General features: G+C 37.3%; 1 protein-coding gene across 2 annotated transcripts in view; it reads right to left on the bottom strand.

Annotated features, from left to right (window-relative positions):
• Window positions 1-22,126, bottom strand: part of Rpgrip1l (RPGRIP1 like) — a 99,111-nt gene that overhangs the window by 20,551 nt on the left and 56,434 nt on the right. For both annotated transcript variants that reach the window (XM_042689960.1, XM_042689961.1), the window contains 5 exons: window positions 20,406-20,596; window positions 20,185-20,265; window positions 13,886-13,984; window positions 13,311-13,473; window positions 12,921-12,988 (listed from right to left, as the gene is read on the bottom strand). In XM_042689960.1, the coding sequence (XP_042545894.1) occupies window positions 12,921-12,988; window positions 13,311-13,473; window positions 13,886-13,984; window positions 20,185-20,265; window positions 20,406-20,596 (602 nt within the window). The remainder of the gene's footprint in view (window positions 1-12,920; window positions 12,989-13,310; window positions 13,474-13,885; window positions 13,985-20,184; window positions 20,266-20,405; window positions 20,597-22,126) is intronic.

Raw genomic sequence — 22,126 nt, forward strand, 5'->3', positions numbered from 1 at the left:
CTAAAAACTCAAATCTGAATATTTCAATAAGGTTATTTTATTATTCAGTAGATTCATGGAAATTTTACTAGGATGACAGAGAAAATTCCACACCGATCTGTCTCCACTAATACAGGTACAGGGCTGCAGCTGGCAATATTCCTAGGATTAGCATAGTATGATGAAATATTTAAAGGAAAATTTTTTCTAAAACCTAATAAATCAAATGACTGCCAAATGTCATTAAAGTGATGGTCTTTGACTTGAATATGCTTTTCATATTCAAATTTGAAAAGAAAGAGATGAAAGCCTGGAAAGGTTACTCGGTTTCAACTAATAACCTCAAGCCCTCTCCGTTCACGTGCATAAAAAATGAAGTTGGCTCTATTGTCTAATCTCACTTCAGAAAAGGCCTTCTTTGCTTGCTGAAGACTATGGTAAAGAAAATATTTTAAAGAATATTTTCCCTTAAAATAGACTGTGGTTGTGAAAATATTGCACCTACATATGTTTTCTAATTCTGGTCCAAGTATAGCACAGTGCATAATTAAATCTTTTATATAACTTGATATTTGACAAATTTAGAATTATTATAATGATGACATCTTATAAAACATTCATGCTTCTGCACAAAAGAATTAAAGGAAAATAGCCATGAAAAGAAGATACATACTTCTTTCTACCTTGTAAAGCCAGGAATTTGAAATTGTTTATTACAGAAGCTAATGAAAAACAAAGTGAATTTTAAAACAGCAGAGGAATCAAATTTAAGTGCTTATTTTTATTAATGCATTAACTATATAAGATGGTTCCACATGGAACCTAGTTTGAGCCAACAAATAAGATGTTATGTAACACTTTAAAGCATACGATTTTAGTGCTTACTTGAATCATACCAAAAAATAGAGCAAAACTAAAAGCACCAAAATTGTCATAGAAGAAGTAAGCACACTCTTATCCATTTTTTTTCTAGTCCAATTTTTATTAGGTATTTCTTCCCACCTTCATTGAGTCTTATGACCTTTTAAATTCTCTGATCAGTATTACATTTCTTCATTTGATTTTATATGAACCAATTTAAAATAAATCTCTAAAGTTTTCAGCAGTATGTAGGGAAGGAAGCAAATTCTGAATAAAGACTTTTCCATGTGTTTCAACAATTGCTTTTAAACCTCCATAACTCAAAACTGGATCATGTGTTAAGGTTTAGAGATGAAGAGGCACATCAACTACGTGACAACTCAACTCAGCACATCAGAAATAAACCTATTGTCTCTCTTCTCTGCTGATCTTCTTCCCCAGCTCTACTTAACCCCTGACATTTTCTGCCTCAGCTGATGATACTGTCTTTAGGTCACTGTCACCTACAACCAGAACTTCTAGGGCAGCCGGGTGTTGGTGGTTCATGCCTGTAATCCTAGTACTCAGGAAGCTGAGATCTAAGGATAGCGGTTCAAAGACAGCCTAGGTAGGAAACTCCTTGAGACTCTTATCTCCAGTAAACCACTCAGAAAACCACAAGTGCTGCTGTGGCTCAAGTGGTAGAGCACTCGCCTTGAGCTGAAGAGCTGAGGGATAGTGCCCAGGCCCAGAGTTCAAGCCCCACAACCAACCAAAAAGAAAAACAAAAAAAATTTAGGGTCATTCTTTCCTTTCTTTTCTTTCCTTCTTTCCTTTTCCTTCCTTCCTTCCTTCCTTCCTTCCTTCCTTCCTTCCTTCCTTCCTTCCTTCCTTCCTTCCTTCCTTCCTTCCTTCCTTCCTTCCTTCCTTCCTTTTTCTTTCCTCCTCCCCCCTCTCTTTTTCTTTTTTATATCCCCTGTATTATATAGGCAGATTCAAAAGACAATGACTGAACCAAAGCCTTTTCAGATTGATACCTTCTAATGTTTGTTCAGGACTACTAGAGTAATATGACAGGTGATACCTCTGAAAAGTATTTGCATCTTTCAGATGAAACAGGTTTTCAGTTTTTCCTGACCTACTTCCTTTGTGTGTGTGTACCTTTGTTACTAGGGAAGGTGATGCTTCTCAGCACTATGTCGTGTTCACTGACTTCCCCACTGACTTTCCTAGTTAGCAAGATGTCAGCATCAGTATGTATAAATATGCTTTATAAATTTTGACTGTGGTGAACAGAAAAGAAGAGCTTCATGCAACTTATTTTCAGTTGTCAGTAGAGATGGACATTACACACTATATGACTGAGTGATCCAGAAGTGTGATGACAGCTTAGATTACTGACAGAGGAGAATAAATTACAGCTCTCAGGATTTGGGCCCAACTCCACTATGAGTTCTTGACTGATGTGAACTCACATTTTAGGCCACAGCTTCTTATAGTGTTTACTTAGACTTCTTATGGGCATGCTTACATTTTTCATGTTTTATTTCAGGGGATCATGCTAAATTCTTCCTCTGTTTCAGCTATCATAGCAGCCACTCTGAATTTGGTTTGTTTAGTTTCTAAAAACTAATTCAACCCAACAATCCATAAACAGTATCCTGTAACTGAGGATGGACTATAATAGAGCTATTAAAAATTAAATTTAATAATAGTGAGGGTACAGGTTGAGATGAATTTTGTCCTAAATTTTTAAAACAAATAGGCATTTAATTTTTGAGCTGTAAAACATTTTAAATATGAGCTGGACTCTAGTGGCTCATGCCTGTAATCTTAGCAACTCAGGAAGCTGAGATCATGGTTCAAAGCCAGCCTGGTCAGGAAAGTCTGTGCGACTCTTATCTTCAATTAACCACCAGAAAACCAAAAGTGGCACTGTGGCTCAAGTGGTAGAGTGCTTGCCTTGAACTGAAGAGCTCAGGGGCAGTGCCCAGGTCCAGAGTTCAAACCCCACAATAGACAAAAAAATTTAAATATGAGAAAAGTACAGAAAATAATTTGGCTACTCAAGTGCTCACCATCTTACACAGATGTTACCATTTTGCTTTATCTGATTCAAACCTTTTGCTGTTGTTGAAGGAATAAAATATTTCAGATATAGATAAAGTCTTCAAATGCCTAATCATTTCCCCTAACTTCCCATTCCCTAGAGGTAACCACTATCACAATACTGGATGTATCATTTCCAAACATGCATCTCTTGTAGTTTTTGCTACATATGCATATGTAACCCGAGTATTCTATTCTGTTCATATATATATATATATGTATATACATATATATGTATATATATATAGTTTTTTTTTTGTCGGTCGTGGGGTTTGAACTCTGGGCCAGAGCGCTGTCCCTCAGCTCTTCAGCTCAAGACAAGCGCTCTACCACTTGAGCTACAGCGCCACTTCCGGTTCTTATATTTTTTCTCAGTAGCATCATACTTTGTTGATCTGCAATTTATTTTTTTCACTCAATACTAGGGGTTTGTTTTTATTTTGGTGGTAGTAAGGTTTGAACTTAGGGCCTCATGCTTGCTAGGTAGGACCCTTAGTCCCATCCTTGTTCCAATGATGGTTTTGAAATTCATAACTAAATCTAATTCATATTAACTGTTATACAGAACTGCATTTATATTACACACATTATATATAGTATACTTATTAATTTACCTGCAAATGAACATTTAAACTGTCTTAAATTTTACTATTACAAATAGTATTAAATATCCTTTTATGCTTTCTTCTGTACACTCAGGATTCTCCTAGGAATAGAAATGATGAGTAATGGGAATGAGGAACTCCTTTTTTCAAAAGATGATCAAATTAGTCTTCAAGTAACTTACAGATTTACAGGGGGGTTGGTTTTAGCATCATGAATATGTGTGTGTGTGTATACAGATGCTATAGTATGTAAAACCTGTTATTTTGAAACAAAACAATAAAGACAATATGGAAATAGAAAGTGACCTGCATCTACACTCCTGAGTTCAAATTTCAAATGAAATGAGCTCTAAGACAAGTTCAAAAGAGTTGATTCAAATAGTCAACCTCACTACTGATACTGGCAGAACCATATATAACAGAGCAGAAGAAATGCATATTGATTAATGCTGACTCTTACAACTTACATTTGTGCGTGTGTGCGTGCGTGCGTACGTGTGTGTGTGTGTGTGTGTGTGTGTGTGTGTGTGTGAGTTGTGGGGCTTGAACTCGGGGCCTGAGCATTATCCCTGAGCTCTTTTGCTAATGGATAGTGCTTTTCCACTTGAGCCACACCTGCACTTCCTGTTTCCTGGTGGTTAATTGGAGATAAGAGTCTCACAGACTTTCCTGACTAGACTGGCTTTGAACCATAATCCTCAGACTTCAGCCTCCTGAGTAGCTAGGATTATAAGAGTAAGCCACCAGTTCGCTCTCAAGGTGACAGTGTTCTAAAAAGGAATTTACCTTTTCTAACATTCCTGTTAAAATGCAGTACCCAGTACAAGTTGTATACATGTTTACAACAGTGATGGGGATCAAAGTAGCACATAGACTTGGGTGTTTTTATTCTGAGAACACTGTCATGGTCCTCCTTACATACCTTGTAAACTACTGTGTCTATAATGGTCAGGAAATTACAGAAAGTTGTTACTGCGTGTTCTAAAGCAGTCAATCACTTAGACTATTTCTCCTGTCTTAATGCACCTGAGGGGCATGACACAATGTCATCATTAATTGTGGTTCCTATGCAGGAATGTGAAGGAAGGAATTTTAAAAAAGCACACTCAATTTCAGTGATTTTGATTGCTGTTCCAATTTCACTGTCAGTGAGAACAGATGTTGTGGTGCAGTAGTTCTCAACTAGAGCTCTGTGTATATTAGAATCACCAGGGAAGTTATAAACAAAAACCTGATGTAAATAATTTGGTGGAACCTTGACCCTTACATCTGAAAACGTACCCTGGATGACTTTAATGTGCAGCTAAGGATGAGATATTCTGCTTTTCCTAAGAGCTGTGGTTCCCACAGTTTTTCATACTCCAAAATTATCTGATAAAATAAGATTTATTCAGGTACATGCCTCCATTTCCAACAATGGAGGCAGGAGGGTCCAAAGTTTAAGGCCAGCTGGGACTCCACAGCAAGATCCTGTCTCACAAAATACTCCAATACAAAGGGCAAAAGCCAGAAGATTGTGAGGCCCATTAAGGGCTTCTGACTCATCAGGTCTGGGGATAGTCCAGAATTGGCATTGTTCAAATTTGAGGTGACACTGATGTTGCTAGTTTGGGATTACACTTTGGGAAATACTGCTGTACACTAAAATAGTCATCCTGTAGCTCCTGACCCTTCTAAGCCAGCTGTAGAAAGCTTCCATAGTATTTATATTGAAGCATTTTAAATTATTACATATATATTCTAACAGAATTAGCTAACAAATTATTTCTTCTTTAGAGGATATGCTCACCATTGGAAATAGTCTGATTAAACAGATTTTATAATTTTGTATTATCTGCTAAAAAGAGGTATCATTAGACATCAAATCTAGTAGAGTTTACTTGAATAACGCAAAGCAAAACTAATCTATGAAATGGAAAGCCTCCAGAAACAAAACATGCTCTGAGGATTCTAACCACCAAGGTTATTAGACAGTATTTATAGAATGGGAGGTGAGATATAGAAAACAACCCAATTGGCTAATGCCAAGTCATTTGGTTATGGCTTGACTACTTATTTCCAGCTGAACTAGTTTATTGGCTGCCAGGCCTTCTGCAGGCAACCAAATAAAGCTTAGTTACTATGATCAAATTGTACAATGGTTTTGTTTAGCCCAGTCCAAATCTAAGGCCCCCTACAAAATGTTACTTTACAAAATTTTACACATTCATCCCAGACATCCAGTTACTTTGGCACTACAAATGACAGAGTCTCTGTTGCAAGTGCTCAACTTACAATGTTAGTGGATGGGTATGGATGAGTTCTAATACAACTTTAACTACAAAAAGAGGGTTACATTTGGCATATAAGCCATTGTCTGCTGACTCCTGCCCTAGAGATGCCGCTGCAAATACTATTGCATATCTTTTCAGGCAGTTTCTGTGCTTATAAATGTTTCATCTGTATGGGCAAATAAAATGTCATATATGTACACACACACACATATATACATATACATATATATACACATATATATATACACTTTAAAAATGAATGACCAATAAGGCATTGGTCCATTATTTTGGCAGTACATGATAAGAGGGGGATAAAAAAGAATGTTCACATGTTGCGATGAATAAAAATGTTCATTTTGGGCTGGCAGTGTGGCTTAGTGGTGGAGTGCTTGCTTAGTATGCATGAAGCCCTGGGTTCATTTCCTTAGTACCACAGAAACAGAAAAAGCCAGAGTGGAGCTGTGCCTCAAGTGATAGAGTGTTAGCCTTGAACAAAAGAAGCTCAGGGACAGTGCCCTACGCTTGAATTCAAGCCCCAGGACTCACAAAAAAAAAAAAAAAAAAAAGTTCATTTTGGGTTGCAGGTGTTGCTCAGTGTTAGAGTACTTGCTTACTAAGTGCAAGGCCATGAGTTCAAACTCTAGTACTGGGGGGCTGGGAAGGTGGCTCAGTGGTGGAGTGCTTGCCTTGCATGCATGAGGCCCTAAGGTTCAAGTCCTCAGCACCACATAAGCAGAGAAAAAAAAAAAGCTGGAAGTGGTGCTGTGACTCAAGTGGTAGAGTGCTAGCCTTGAGCTGAAGAGCTGAGGGACAGCACCCAGGCCCAGAGTTCAGGCCCCATGACCGACAAAACAAAAGCAAAAACAAAACAAAAACCATAAAGCCCTCTAGTTCTACTGAAAATAAAAAAGTTCATTTGGACCAGAAGTATCTGTATTAGCAAAATCTGGTAGAAACCCAATGGGCTATCAAAAGAGGCACATTTAATTTATTTAATGTGTCAACAGCCACATAACGGAATATTATTCACGCTTCTATGTATACGCCTATGGAAAGATGCTCATAGTATATTAGACATACTAAGTTGTTAAAAACATAAAAATAATGTTAAAAGCAATTGCTATCTGGAGAGTATTTCCTGTTTAGGAAAATATATTTAAAGACCTATCTTAAGCTTCAATGTGTAAAACATTGAGAAGGGCTTATTACCAGCTGGCAGAATTTCATGTTTGATTCTGAAATGATTTAATGCTTTTTCATATATGAATTTTAAAAGTAGCACATTGCTTTTGCATTTTGACTTTCAAAGTTTAAAAAATATATTTGCCAGATATCATTAATGCAATCACCTGGGAATGCCAGCTTATTGCTTAGAGAAGCTGGTTTCCAGGTAGAATCACAATTTAGTTCAACTGGGGATGGCAGCTTTTACAAAACTGCTGTTAGTAAGAACAGAGAAAGAAGAATGCACATATACACTGCACAGAAGAGCTGATTTTTGTTCAACCTGTGAGTTACCATTTTCACTTGTGGGCACATTTAAAGACATCAGTGAGCTGATGCAATACATTTTGTTGTGAAAAATAAATGCATTTTTTAAATGATAAAATTGGAAATAATGCAAAAGGAGGATAATTTTTTTCATGCCATGGCAAATGTAAGCTCTCAGCTTTGACATCTTTTTTGAGGACTTGAAACAAGGCTTTTAATCAATGTATTATACATCAAATTGATACTGTTAAACTTCTGATTATTCAAATTAATAAAATATTCATAGAGAAATGTCCAAAGTTTTATGTTTCTCAGACTTCCACTCACCCCACCCCCATTAATTATCATGCCTAGAAGCTTTCTAGCAAAAGCAGCAGTCATCAGGCTGACGGGATCTGACAGGCCAGCAAGGCCCAATTACACTTGCACTCTGTGGTACTTTGATGTCCGGGAAACGAAGAGAGATAGGGGCAAATTGGGTAGCACATTATGTTAATGACTTGATTGAATCCAGCCACTAAACTTTATGTAGTCTGTTAAAAAAGATGCTAACACTAATTATACCACTTTGGAAAGGAAAGGAGGGGACAAGCATTTCATACTGACAAAGTGAAGCTCATAAATGTTGTAAATGAAATGAAACAAAATGAAGTAATCTATGATTAATTATAGATCACAGACATGAAGAAAGGAGAAAGAACCAAGTAATATGTGGAAGTCCCGGGAAATCTGCTAGATTCTTTAGTAAGGATCAACATTTCCAAGAAATGTCTGTGAGCTGTCAGATTATTTTTTAGTGTATATATTTTACTGTCAAGATACTGTATGGAGGGGTTACAGTTACATGAGTAAGGCAATGAGTACATTTCCTATCGAGCATTGTTACCTCCTCCTTTGTTTTAAGCTGTCAGATTCTGTACCTTGAAGAAACAGAATGGATCTTAAATTGCTTATGCGGTGATATGAGAATTCAAAGTCATAGTGTAATTGGCACCAATGATATTTAGGACAAGACTAGATCTAATTTTGCAACTTATCAAGGCAGTTTCTTAAATGAAGTCTTGAATGGCAAGGATAACTATAAAATATGGTTATTTGATTACTTTTTATCTTGTTGGGATTACCTATTGTGTCTTTTACATTATTGACAACATTTTAAAAAATGCATCCACAGAGTGCTCCTTAAGAACAGGAGCCTATTTTTCTCACTGCTCTATTTCCAGTCTCAAGAATAAGGCACAGAACATGGCAAATACTCATAAAATATTTGTTTTATGAATGTGTGATCTCCCCTCAGAAGAAGCTGGGAGTAGTTGCACACACCTGGAGAACCAGCTACTCAAGAGGCCGAGGTAGGAGGATTACTTGAGCCTCGTAGTTCAAGAGCTGCTTGGGCAAGATAGCTATAGACCCCTTCCTCAGCAGCAACAAAAACCTCAGAGACCACAATGCTCTGGACTGTGGTCACCATTTCAGCCTATACTGTGCATCGTAACAGGATTGGCCCATCCTAAGGCATTCTGAATTTCAGAACATGTTTCATGTTCTCTAAATTCAAATGCTCTTTGTTTCTCTGGTCTATAAAGATCCTTCTCCAACTTTTTAACTTCTATCATCCTCAACACTACGTTCAAGCTTTACCAACTTTGGAAAGTTTGAAAAGGCCCCTTGATGAAGGCCCCTCAAGGTGACTCAGGCATTCCTTCCCTCTGAATGCTCCCACAGCACTGATCACATGCTTTTCACAGCCACTTCTTCATAATCTGAGGCACTGTTTCCAGGACAATCTCCTCCTCAGAGGAAAATGGTGAAGCAAGCTAGGTATGGTGGCACACATAGGTAGTCCTAGTACTTGGGAGAGTAAGGTTGGAGAATTTCAAGTTTGAGACAAGTCTGGGCTACAGAACAAGACCCTGTCTCAGACAAAGGTGTAGAATGCATGTAGATAAATTATATCTTCTCACATACTTTAAATCATGTCTAGACTTCTTATGATAAATCAATACAGTGGAAATAGTTTTTATGTTAAGGAATAATGAGAATAACAACTGTAAATGTTCAATAGAGATGTATTTGTTTTCAAATATTTTTGACGTTTAAATCCACAAATGTGTAAAATCTGTGGATATGGAGGGTTGGAAGATTGTGAATCCCTGATGGGAAAGGATCACTTCTTTCGTGTCTGCCTAAGGCTCAGTAAATATAGTGAATTAACTGCTACAAAGAGATATTACAAAGAAAGCATTCAGCAATACATTCTGCTGTAGTCTGGATCTGAAATGCTCTCCAAAGGTGGTTTTTGTTTTTTTTTTAAAGGATTGGTCTCCAGCTTTGTGATACTGGAGGTAGTATGCAACCTTTAAGAGATGGAGTCTAGGGCTGGGAAGGTGGCTCAGTGGTAGAGCGCTTGCCTTGCATGCTCGAGGCCCTGGGTTAGAATCCTCAGCACCACATAAGCAAAAAGAAAAAAGCCGGAAGTGGCCACTGTGGCTCAAGTGGTAGAGCACTAGCCTTGAGCTGAAGAGCTGAGGGACAGCGCCCAGACCCAGAGTTCAGGCCCCACGACCGGACCCAAAAAAAAAAAAAAAAAAAAAAAAAAAGAGATGGAGTCTAGGAGGAAAAAGTTAGACTATTAAGGAGAAGGCCCTTGAAAGTGATTTTAGGTCTCCAGATGATGATTTTAAGTTTTGTCCCTAACCTTACAGCTTATGCTATTTTGCTATATTTGGTGTATAACTTAATCAAATCAGATTTCACCTATTAACATATGACACTGGTCATATGTTTTCAGAGAAGTTTCAGAGTTTAAAAATTAATGGGAGCTGATTAGTGGCTACTGAGGCATGAAGAACTGGATGCTGTAAATGATGTTCACATTTTTGAGATAGCAAGGGTTATTTTGGGCAGGAAGTGAAAACCATATTAAGCTGTAGTAAAGTAACACATACTTTCCATGAAGTAAGGAAAACGCCACTCAGTTTGCTACAAAGGAAATTACATGTGTGCAATAGAATTACTCAACAATTTTAGAGGCTTAGAGCTTGCTTTTGGTACAAAAAGCTTTAACTCATGGTTTTGTTCTTAGTTAGGGGCAATGTACAATTCACTGTGATGCTAGCAACACTGTAGACATGCACATGGTTCCACTATAGGTATAAAACAGGATTTCTCCACCTCTGCACCACTGACTTGTTAGGCCACATTATTATTTTTTATGGGCTCAAACACTTACGCATGTTTAGCAGCCACCTTGACCTCTGTCTACTAGATGCCCGTAGCCAATTCCTCCAAATGTGACAAACGTTATTTAGCAGACAAAACTGCACCCCCAGCTGAGAATCATTAGGCTAAGATTTAGACAAAACCTTCCCAGACATTCAAAGTTAAATTTAGGTGATGAGTAGTGTTTACAAAATACAATTAACCACTGCACAGTATTAGTATCTATTATAGGATAAAATGTAAACTCTAGTCTGTGGCTCAGAAAGGCTGCAAAAGAGTGTTCTGGATGTCTGAAACACGGTGCACATCTCCTTGCACTGGAAGCCATGTGATTTTTTATTTTTTTCTCCCATCTTTGGAATGTCACCACTGCAGGACACTGCTTTTTGTGGTGAGACTAGATGAAAAGGTACACAACCTAACGAAGATAAGACCTAGACCAGAGTCTAGATGAGGCTGATTAGGAACATTGCATGTATCAGGTTGCCACAGACTAGATGATTTTGTTGTAAGTCACAATTATATAGTACAAACTTGGACAGGTGAGGTGCTCGGTTGTCTTTTCTCTATTTCATGGAGGCATATGTGACATGTTCTGTGTGTAGGGATATTAAGCTAAGAATGTGTGAAAGAGTAGCTAACAAAAGTATTATAATTTCACTGGTACAGGAGACATTCTATAAAAGAAATTAAATGATTCATTTTAGAAAAATTAATATAATGATAAGGTTTATTTTCACTTATTTTATAAAAAAATTTCCCCTCCACAATAAAACATGTTCTGGTAAACAGTATAGTATACTGTTTATACATTCCTTTATACATTTATTTATTTATTTATTTGGGCCCGGTCATGGGGCCTGTACTCTGGGCCTTGGGTGCTGGGTGCTGTCCCTCAGCTCTTCAGCTCAAGGCTAGCACTCTACCACTTGAGCCACAGCGCCACTTCCGCCTTTTTTCTTTTCTCTTATGTGGTGCTGAGGGATCGAACCCAGGGCCTCAGGCATGTAAGGCAAGCACTCTACCACTGAGTCACCTTCCCAGCCCCCTTTATACATTTAAAATACAGTTCTCAAGCAAAAAATACCTGCAGATGACTCATTATCTTCTATGAAGGTTTGTGTCAAAAATAACCTTAACAATTTATCATTGGAAATATTTATGACAAATGCAACCTTATATTTTGAGTTCTTTTTCACTCCCTTTCTTGGTTGGTACTGATGTTTGAACTCAGGGACTTGTGCTTGTTAGGCATGCACTGCACTGAGAACTCATACCTCTAGTATTTTTCTTGCATTGGTTATTTTGAGACAGGGTCTTGCTAGGCCTGTGCCTGGACCATTCTTTTTTCCTATTTTCCTCTTCTTTCTATAGCTGGGGTGACAAGTACTACTCTGTCGTTCTTTCTGTTGGGAAGAAGCTAGCCTAGGCTGGCCTGAAACCATGATCATCTCAGTCTTAGCCACCTACATAGCTGAGATGACATTTGCATGCTGGCACACCTAGCTAGTGGTTTTTTTTTTGTCGTGGGGCTTGAACTCTGGGCTTGGGCGCTATCCTTGCACTCTTCAGCTCAAGGTGAGCGCTCTACCGCTTGAACCACAGAGCCACTTCCGGTTTTCTAGTGGTTTATTGGAGATAAGAGTCTCATGGACTTTCCTGCCCGGGCTGGCTTTGAACCGTGATCCTCAGATCTCAGCCTCCTGAGTAGCTAGGATTACAGGTGTGAGCCACCGGCGCTAGGCTGGAGAATGGGTCTTAATAAATAAAAAAATAAAACTTTTTGCCTAGGCTGGCTTCAAATCTGACTTTCATGATGTCAGACTTCTGAGTATCTAAGGCTATAATATGTCAGCCACTGGTACCTGGAACATACGAATTTTTAAAAAAAATTCAGATCTGATCCAATATCTAATTTGTATATTACTCTGGAAAGAAGTCAAGGAAGTTGGCTTTAGCAAGTTCCTATCTCAGTTACTGGTGTTACAAAATCTTGGTTTACGTTACAGTCTATTACATAATGCTACCATAAGTAAAACTGTCCTGTAGTAGATAATAACTTGGTTATGAGAAACATTAAAAAATTTCCAGAAGTATTTCTGCCTTAAGATTTTCATTATGAGGGGCTGAGAAGGTAGCTCAGTGGTAGAGTGCTTGCCTTGCATGCCTGAGGCCCTGGGTTCGATTCCTCAGCACCACATAAGCAAAAAGAAAAAAGCCAGAATGGCGCTGTGGCTCAAGTGGTAGAGCACTAGCCTTGAGCTGAAGAGCTGAGGGACAGCGCCCAGGCCCAGAGTTCAGGCCCCATGACTGGACCCAAAAAAAAAAAAAGATTTTCATTATGAGACACAAACAAAAGATAGCCTTATGTCAGAACATATTGTTGGCATCAGCTACTGACCTGTTTATTCTTGAACACAGGGCCTGAAATAATACAGTCATCACTATCAGAATCTGATCTATCTTCATCTGTTAAGAAATAAGAGGGCAACATTTAACTTAAAAGTCAAGACTAAAGAATAATCCAGTTAATAATATTGAACCCAAACAATATAAAAGTAGTTAAAACAAATTGTGGGTATTAACACTTGTATTCTATGAACTCCAAGGTAATATAAGAAGAGATATAATAACTTTACCTAGCATACTAAGCAGGCAGAATGAGCTGTAACCCAGCATTTCTGTCAAGAAATAGGTATCATGAGGTAGAGTTTACTATAAATGTTCTGTGAGGTAAGCTCTAATAGACTAAAGATAGCAATGAGTTAAGGAAATAATGTTAAAGAGCTACCTTCTGGTTCTAATTCTTCTGTGACTTCAGTTTCATCCTCAGAAGAAGCTAGGCTTTGCTCTGCGAGCTGGCCCTCAGACAGCAAGGAAAAGTCATCTTCTTTTCCTTGCTGTGTTTTCTCAGTATTCTCTTTTGCCTTAGTTCCACTACTTTCTTGTGAAACCTGGGGAAAGCAAAGCTGTATTTATTGCTTACTCCACACTTTACTTTTGTTGAAGCACTTGCATAAACATGTAGCTGAGACAAATAGAGAGATATGCACTATATATGAGAGACTCATTATAAAGCAATCATTTAAATTTTACTGAAATGCAAATACAGTATATATTCAGATTTTCACTTATTTCAAGAATAAAAAATGCATGGATGCCATAATTTGACTTTAAATTACAGATCTTCTATTGCACACCAATATCAGTATAATTGCAGCTGTTGCCTTTGTCATATTTTATCTTTTTACTGCAAGATAGTCACATAAATACGGTAAATGTTATGATTTCCTGAATTATGACAATGCTCACAAGGCAATGTCTCTTAAGAATCAACTTAAATCATTCAAAAATAGAAATGCATACCTGGGCAATATGTGAAACAGTGGGCATAATAATTTCCATTTCTGGTGTCTGCTCTTCTTGTGAAATTTCTTTCAAATCTTCTGGAGGAATAGACGTTTCCTTGTATTAAGTGAAAACATGAATGCATGTTATTTTGTATTTACTACTAAATCCCAAATGATTCTAAACCTTTTACATAAATACATATGTAAATATATATATACATATATGTCAATAAAATTGGTAGAAATATGATCACTATTCAGTGATACTGTAGTTATAGTTCAACAAACATGGTGGATGTTCCCTTTTCTTTTCCTTTCTTCTTTCCCTTTCCCTTCTCCTTCCCCTCTCTCCCACCCATTGAGCTACATCCAAGTGAATATTCTTCAAAATATATGCATATACATTTTAACAAATGAAAGCATAGTCCATGGACTCCTTATTACAGTAAAAAAGTGGGGAGCAATGAAAATGTATAATATAGGCCATTAACTGAAATATGCTACATTCTAATACCTGAGTTCTGTGTAACCATGAAAACATTATGATGTAGATCTGTAGTTGGTGACCTCACAGAACACATCAAAAAGTGATGAGTAAAGTAAGCTATGGAACAGGATGTATAGTTGTTTAAAGTTTTGTTTAAAAAAAAAAAAGCCTTGGGGCTGGGAAGGTGGCTCAGTGGTAGAGCGCTCGCTTTGCATGCTTAAGGTCCTGGGTTCGATTCCTCAGCACCACATAAGCAGAAAAAAAAAAGCCGGAAGTGGCCTGTGGCTCAAGTGGTAGAGTGCTAGCCTTGAGCTGAAGAGCTGAGGGACAGCACCCAGGCCCAGAGTTCAGGCCCCACGACCGGACCCCCCCAAAAAAACAAAAAAAAAACAAAAAAAACTTTAATCAAATGTATGTATGTATATGTTTCTACAGGAAAAAATATGGCAGAAAATTCACAACTCTGCATTACAGTTTTCAGGAAGTCTGATTTTATTTTACTGCTTTCTAAAATATATTTTCTAATATTCTATGTTGATTATATAATCAGTAATTATAACTCAAAAACATATCTCTTAAAATAGGCATGTGGTTCCTATAATCAATATCATCTTACTGTATCAAAAAACTTGTCAATAATTTTGGAGGAGAGGCTGGTACCGGGGTTTGAACTCAGGATGTGGCACTTCCTAAACAGGTGTCTTAAGCCACTCTGCCACCTCATATTTTATACATATTTTTTATATATATATGTATATATGGGGCCTGGGCACTGTCTCTGAGCTTCTTTTGCTCAAGGCAAACACTCTACCACTTGAACCATAGTGCCACTTCTGGCTTTTTTTTTATGGTACTGAGGACTTAAACCCAGGGCTTCATGCATGCTAGGCAAGCAATCTACCACTAAGCCACGTTCTCAGCTCTCTTATAATCAATTTTTCTAGTTCAAAAACTGATGTTAAGTTTAAATAGTCTTTAATTTTTACTATTTTAAAAGTAGACATGTTCAATATTGAAATGTAAAAGATGAACAAGAAAACATAAAAGAAATGTGTACAGATGTATATTTCTAATGTCAGATAAATTTAACTTGTTCACAATTTTTAGATATGACTGAATAATGGTAATCACATAATCATCTATTACTACATCTCTACGTAAATGCCTTTTTAAATATGAATGACCATTTACTTAGGATTCAAAGTACCTGTGTTCAAACTTTAGCTCCACTATCTTGACTATGAGCAGTTGCTTAACCTTTCTAAATTCACTGTCTCCATCATTCAAATAGTATGAATTGCATAGGGCTATTGTGAGCATTAAATGAGCCTAATGTGTGAAAAGCATTCATCTTAGTGCTTGGCATGTAGGAAGTGCTCAATATATTCTAGCCATAAACATCCTTTGAATTATAATTATTGAATTCATTTGCTTAGCACATATGTATTAAGTGCTTTGTATATGCCAGGTAGTATAGTAAACCTTAAGATGATGGACTATTTTGCTGGGGGTTGTGGGAACATAAGACACATAGGTAAACAGGGAGCAGCATGCTTAAGGTTTCTGTCCTTTTATTATGGAAGCTATATGCTAGAAGCATTTTTAAAAGGTCCACGGGAATAACAAAGACAGATTGGTATTGGCACAAAAATAGACCTAAAGACCAGTGGAATAGATTAGAAGATCCAGAAATAAAACCACATACTTACAGTCAGCTGATATTTGACAAAGAAGCCAAAGATATACAGTGGAAGATGCATAGCCTCTTCAACTATTGGTGCTGGGAAAACTGGGTGGCCACATGCAGAAAACTAAAAGTGGACCCCAGCTTGTCACCATGCACTAACATCAACTCAAAATGGATTAAAGATCTTAACATCAAATCTGAAACTCTGAAACTACTGCAGGACAGAGTAGAAGAGACACTTGAACTTATAGGCATAGGCAAGAACTTCCTGAATACAGTCCCAGGGTCACAACGAATTGGAGAGAGACTCAACAAATGGGACTACCTTAAAACAAAAAGTTTCTGCACAGCTAAAGACATAGCTACTAAACTAGAAAGACAACCAACTAACTGGGAAAAAATATTTACCAGCAATATATCAGATAAGGGTCTATTATCCATTATATACATGGAACTCAAGAAACTAATCCCTCCCAAATCTAACAAACTAATTATTAAATGGCAAGGGAGCTAAAGAGCGACGTCTTAGAAGAAGAGATAAAAATGGCAAAGAAACACATAAGGAAATGTTCATCATCCCTGGATGAAAAGGAAAGGAAATGAAATAAAAATAACACTGAGATACCACCTTATCCTAGTCAAAATGGTCCACATCCTAAATTCAGCCAACAACAAATGCTGGTGGGGATGTGGAGAAAGAGGAATTCTATTGCATTGCTGGTGGGCATGTACACTAATCAAACCACTTTGGAAAGCAGTCTGGAGCTACCTCAGAAAGCTAAATACAGACCTATCTATGACCCAGCCATACCACCCACTCCTAGGCATTTATCCTGAGCAACAGGAATCAGGATACAAGGACATATGCACCTCTATGTTAGTTGCAGCACTGTTCACAATAGCCAAGATATAGAAACAACCCAGAAGCCCCACTATAGATGAATGGATCCAAAAATTGTGGTACCTATATACAATGGAATATTATGCATCTGTTAGAAAGGACAAAATAATGGTATTTGCCGGGAAATGGATGGAACTAGAAAAAAATCATTTTGAGCAGGGTAAGCTAAGAGCAGAGAGACAAACAGCACATGGTCTCCCTAATCTGTGGATGTTAAATTAAAAAAATGCAAGGGATATGACAAAGTAAACAGGACTTGAGAAACAAAGGACCTCCACTCAATTTGTCATATTGTTATGAAATGACTCCATGTTCTTGGACCCATATATGGTATATATATATGTGCACATCTGAGGGAAGCTAGGAGGAGGACACAGAATCAGAGGGAAATGGGAAAATATACAACAGAGGGGCCCATCAGCTGCACTGGACATTGATGAAAATGAACTAAGCAACTCAAGGGCAGTGATGGGAGGGAATGAGAGGGAAAGAGGGAACAGCTTACACTAAGCAAAAGGAAAGAAATGCACATATCACCCAATGTGGAAGAAACAGTTGTATTGTCAAAGCTTATAGAATTCAAAACTATAGACCATGATAATGACAATTTGCCTTGTGAAGGTTAAAATGTATTTGTGACTTTAAGTATTACTCTCACAATACTGTAAAATTTGTGAAATTTATGTAATCATTTAATCTCAATAAAAATTATTTTAAAAAGGTCCATGGGAGATGATGGTGATGAATGGTAACAGTATAGATGATGTGAATATTGAACATAATTTCAAGGTTTCTACAGTTGACAGCTTTTGGACATGAATAGAATGTGGGTATAAGAAATAGGAGTCATTGGGGCTGGGAAGGTGGCTCAGTGGTAGAGCGCTTGCCTTGCATGCATGAGGCCCTGGGTTCGATTCCTCAGCAGCACATAAGCAAAAAGAAAAAAGCCGGAAGTGGTGCTGTGGCTCAAGTGGTAGAGCACTAGCCTTGAGCTGAAGAGCTGAGGGACAGCGCCCAGGCCCAGAGTTCAGGCCCCACGACTGGACCCAAAAAAAAAAAAAAAAGAAATAGGAGTCATAGGTATTCTTCCAAAATGTCATGCTTGCACAATTGAGCAAATGATTATGATACTTACTAAGAATGGGAAACACTGAAAGAGGCAAACATTTTTAAGATGCTTGGTTCAGAAGTTAGGTTTTTGACATGTTAAGTTTAAATTTCCATTAGAGTATCTATTGCATATGAAATAAGCAACAAAAAATAAATACAGGATTCAGTAGTGAGGTTAAGATATTATAGATACAGGAATGTCAACATACAGTTAGAGCTTTTTAAAGCCAGGGGTCTGGATAAGATCTCTAAATGTGGATGCAGCATTTAGAGATCTGGTCCAAGAAAGTGGGAGAGATAACTGGTAAGGCTGGAGGATAACTAGCATGATATTCCAGGGGTCAGAAGAAGGAGTAGTCTACATGTCATGAGGGAGGCGACTATTCCACATTTTCTAGAGTAAGATGGTAGGTAACACACTGACTACTAAATAAAGGCAAAAAAAAGTTTCTGTAACATTACCAAGAGTGGTTTTATGAAGATAAAAGTCTGACTGAAGTAAGTTCAAATGAACTGTAAAGAAAAGGAGACAGAATTCAGGCATCATTTTTGAAGACTTTTTTTTTGTCCGTTGTGGGCCAGGGTGTTGTCCCTCAGCTCTTTAGCTCAAGGTGAGCGCTCTACCACTTGAGCTCCACTTCTGGTATTCTGGTGGCTAACTGGAAATAAGAGTCTCATGTCCTTTTCTGCCTAGGCTGGCTTTGAACTGCAATTCTTAGATCTCAGCCTCCTGAATAGCTAGGATTACAGGCTTGACCCATCGGTACCCATCTGAAGACTTTTTAAAAGTTCTGTAAATGGGAGCAGAGGACTGGGACAGTAGCTGGGGAGAGAGATGGGACCACGAGGGGGCTAAGATCAATAAATATAAAGAGTTTATACAAATGCTCAACTTCTGTAGCCATAAAGAAATGCAAATCAAAACACAGATTCCATCTTACCCCAGTTAGAATGGCTATAATAAAAAAAAATCTAATAACAACAGATGCTGGAGGGGATGTGGCCAAAAGGGAACCCTACTGCATTGTTGGTGGGAGTGTAAACTTGTTCAATCATTTTGGAAAACAGTATGGAGGTTCTTCAAAAGACTCCACATAGAGCTTGCCTATGACCCAGCAATCCCACTTTTGGGCATTTACCCAAAGAATCACAAATAAGGCCATACTAAAGCTACCAGCACAATTATGTTTATAGCAGCATTATTCTCCATAGCTAAAATATGGAACCAACCTATATTACCCCTCAGTAGATGAATGGATCAAGAAAATATGGTATATACACACACATGTATACACACACACACACAAACACACACACACAATATGGAATTCTATGCCTCCATCAGAAAGAATGACATCACCCCATTTGTTAGGAAATGGAAAGACTTGGAAAAAATTATATTAAGTGAAGTAAGCCAGACCCAAAGAAACATAGGTTCCATGGTTTTCCTTAATTGCAATAACAAGTATATGTCTAGGGACAAGCAGAAAAGGCCAAAAGCTATGTACATATGACCATATAAGATGATGCTAAGCAAAGTGAACCCCAAGATAGGGACACAAGAGGTTTTATCTTTCTTGCTGTTTTTAATGTACTTATAATGTACTATATGATTTTTTTTTGTTTCTTTTGTATGTTCTTCCCCCATGGTATAACCCCTGTTTTCACTGTATTTGATTATGGTGTCCTGCATCTTGTATATACATTTTTCTAATTTGAGGAGGAGAAGGCAAACAACAATATGCTGAATAAGGATACAGGCTGACTCATTGTAATAATGATATGTACAAGATACTATGTTGAAAACAAACTTTACAAATTAGGGGTGGGGGAGGGAGAAGTTGGGGAGGTTGGGAGGAAGGGATGGTAGGGAAAAACAAAGGAGGGGGTGTAACAATGCTTGATGGGAAATGTACTCATTGCCTTACTCATGTAACGGTAACCCCTTGTACAGTATCTTTACAATAAAAAAATATGAGTTAATACATATACAAGAATCTTTACAGGAAAATGATGTACTTTACATTCGTTTCCATTTAAATGAGAGAAGTTCCATTGTACCTTTTTTTAAAACAAATTTCTAAAACTTGTTACAGAAAAAAAAAATGAGTTTGAGTGTTTACTACTTACAGAACCCTGTGGTATGATGTCCACAAAAGACACCTTCTTCTCCACAGGTGTTAGACGTTGTCTTGGTTTAGGTCTTGGTGCCTAAAATAAACCAATATGTCATACTAAGTATGATGATGATTACTTTTTAGATAACGTAATAGTGCTATTTTGACAGAGTTTGTTTGGGTATTAAGTTTATATTAAAAACTGAAAGGAAATCAAAGGTCACTATTACTCACTGCAACTAACGTGCTAATAGAGGGTGTTGAAGGTAGTCTTTGCACAGCTTCTGGCTCGTTTTCCTGTGGCAAATTTCCTATGTCCTCAGTGGTTATTGATCCACTTGGTGGAAGGTAAGCAAATTTCCATTTCAATATAACTTGAATGGTACCTGCAGGATGCTTCTGATGATCTGTTAACTCAAAAATCCCTGTCAAATTGTAAAAATAGTTTTAATTAATGTTGGATATAGTTTTACCATAAGAATTAAACAGCTTCTTTAAAAACAATTTTGGCTTTTGCCTACAATGCCAATGTTTTAGAGAATAAAAACAGATCAGAGGATCTATGACGGGTTCATGTTTCAAGCAGACTTCTTTCAGAGGTTAAACCTTAACATAGATTTAAAATGAGAACATTAACTTGTAAATATTTTAATTCACTTAAATTCAGAGATTACTCAGAACTCCTAGCCTTTCTTTAAGACGTATCTGTGTTATGGCTGAAGTATCAATCTTTATTTTGGCTTGAGTATTTCTGTCTGTAAAGCAAAACATACTAAAACTTTAAAATTTCAAATAATTTTGTTTCTAAGAAAGTCTTTATATTATTAAATATTATGATTTTAATTATAGTTTACTAGGGATTTGTTAAATTATGCCAAACTAACAGTAACCCATAAATAAATAATGATATAAAAAAAGCTGAAATAAGACTGCCTAAAATAGCAGTGACTAAAAGATCACTTAGCTAAATCTATATATCTGAGTCACAAATTGGAATTACTGTAGTAATTCGGGGGTTTGAAAATATGTCACTAACAAATCTATTTCAAGTATAACTTTTGTTTAATGGTACATATTCCTTGGGTTCAAGTGTTGATATTTCTCTTAATGATTGGCTAAGAAAACTCCCAATTCTTAAGCTCTCAAAACTCTTAAACTTTAGAGTTTGCTATATGAAGGACTCAGCAAATACTCTTCCTAAAAAGCAATGAGAAAAGTGGAGGAAATAGCAAACATCATCACAGTAAGTTGATCAAAGGTGCACAACAAATTGAGAAGCAATTATGCAAGAGAATCTACTGAACCTCGGGAGAAACAGTAGGAGTTTATGGGGTTATTCTTGGCCTTCCCTCTTGGGTCTGGCTGCTATAGAAGTGTACTAGGATGGGATAGACCTCTATAGAAGGAGACTGACTTTATTTGGAACAGAAAATAGGTAATTCTATTCCTTGGAAATTGTTAGAAACAATAGCAATCACAGTGCCAAACAATCAGGATCAGAAATCCAAGCAACAATTTAAAAGGATTAAGACATCCAAAGTGGACCTTGAGATCTTCCTTCTATCTTATGGTGTAGAAGGCAGTGGGTATATATAAAGCTATGTGCATGCTCAGAAGAAACCCAAGAGGACTCGAGTAATTATTTGTCCCTAGATAAATGAGAGGCCTAGCAGTAGCAAATCCAGACAGTAAAAGCTAAAGCAGACTAATAAAATGCTTAAACTTTGAACACATCTTATAACATAAACTGATCCACAAAGGAGGGAAGTCTCCTACGTCAAGGTATTCTAGCATAGTTTTAGCCATCACTAGATGACCATTAAGCTTTGTAGACCTGTGGTTATAAATAGCACTTAGCAGAGACATCAGTGGGTATACATAGCAGGGGAAACAGACTCTAGAGAGTCTGGACCATTATCTTCCTATTTATATTTCTCGCATATCTAGTATGAAAA

This window comes from Dipodomys spectabilis, unplaced genomic scaffold, assembly GCF_019054845.1.
Source record: "Dipodomys spectabilis isolate Male_0828 unplaced genomic scaffold, ASM1905484v1 ptg000130l, whole genome shotgun sequence".
Lineage (NCBI taxonomy): Eukaryota > Metazoa > Chordata > Mammalia > Rodentia > Heteromyidae > Dipodomys > Dipodomys spectabilis.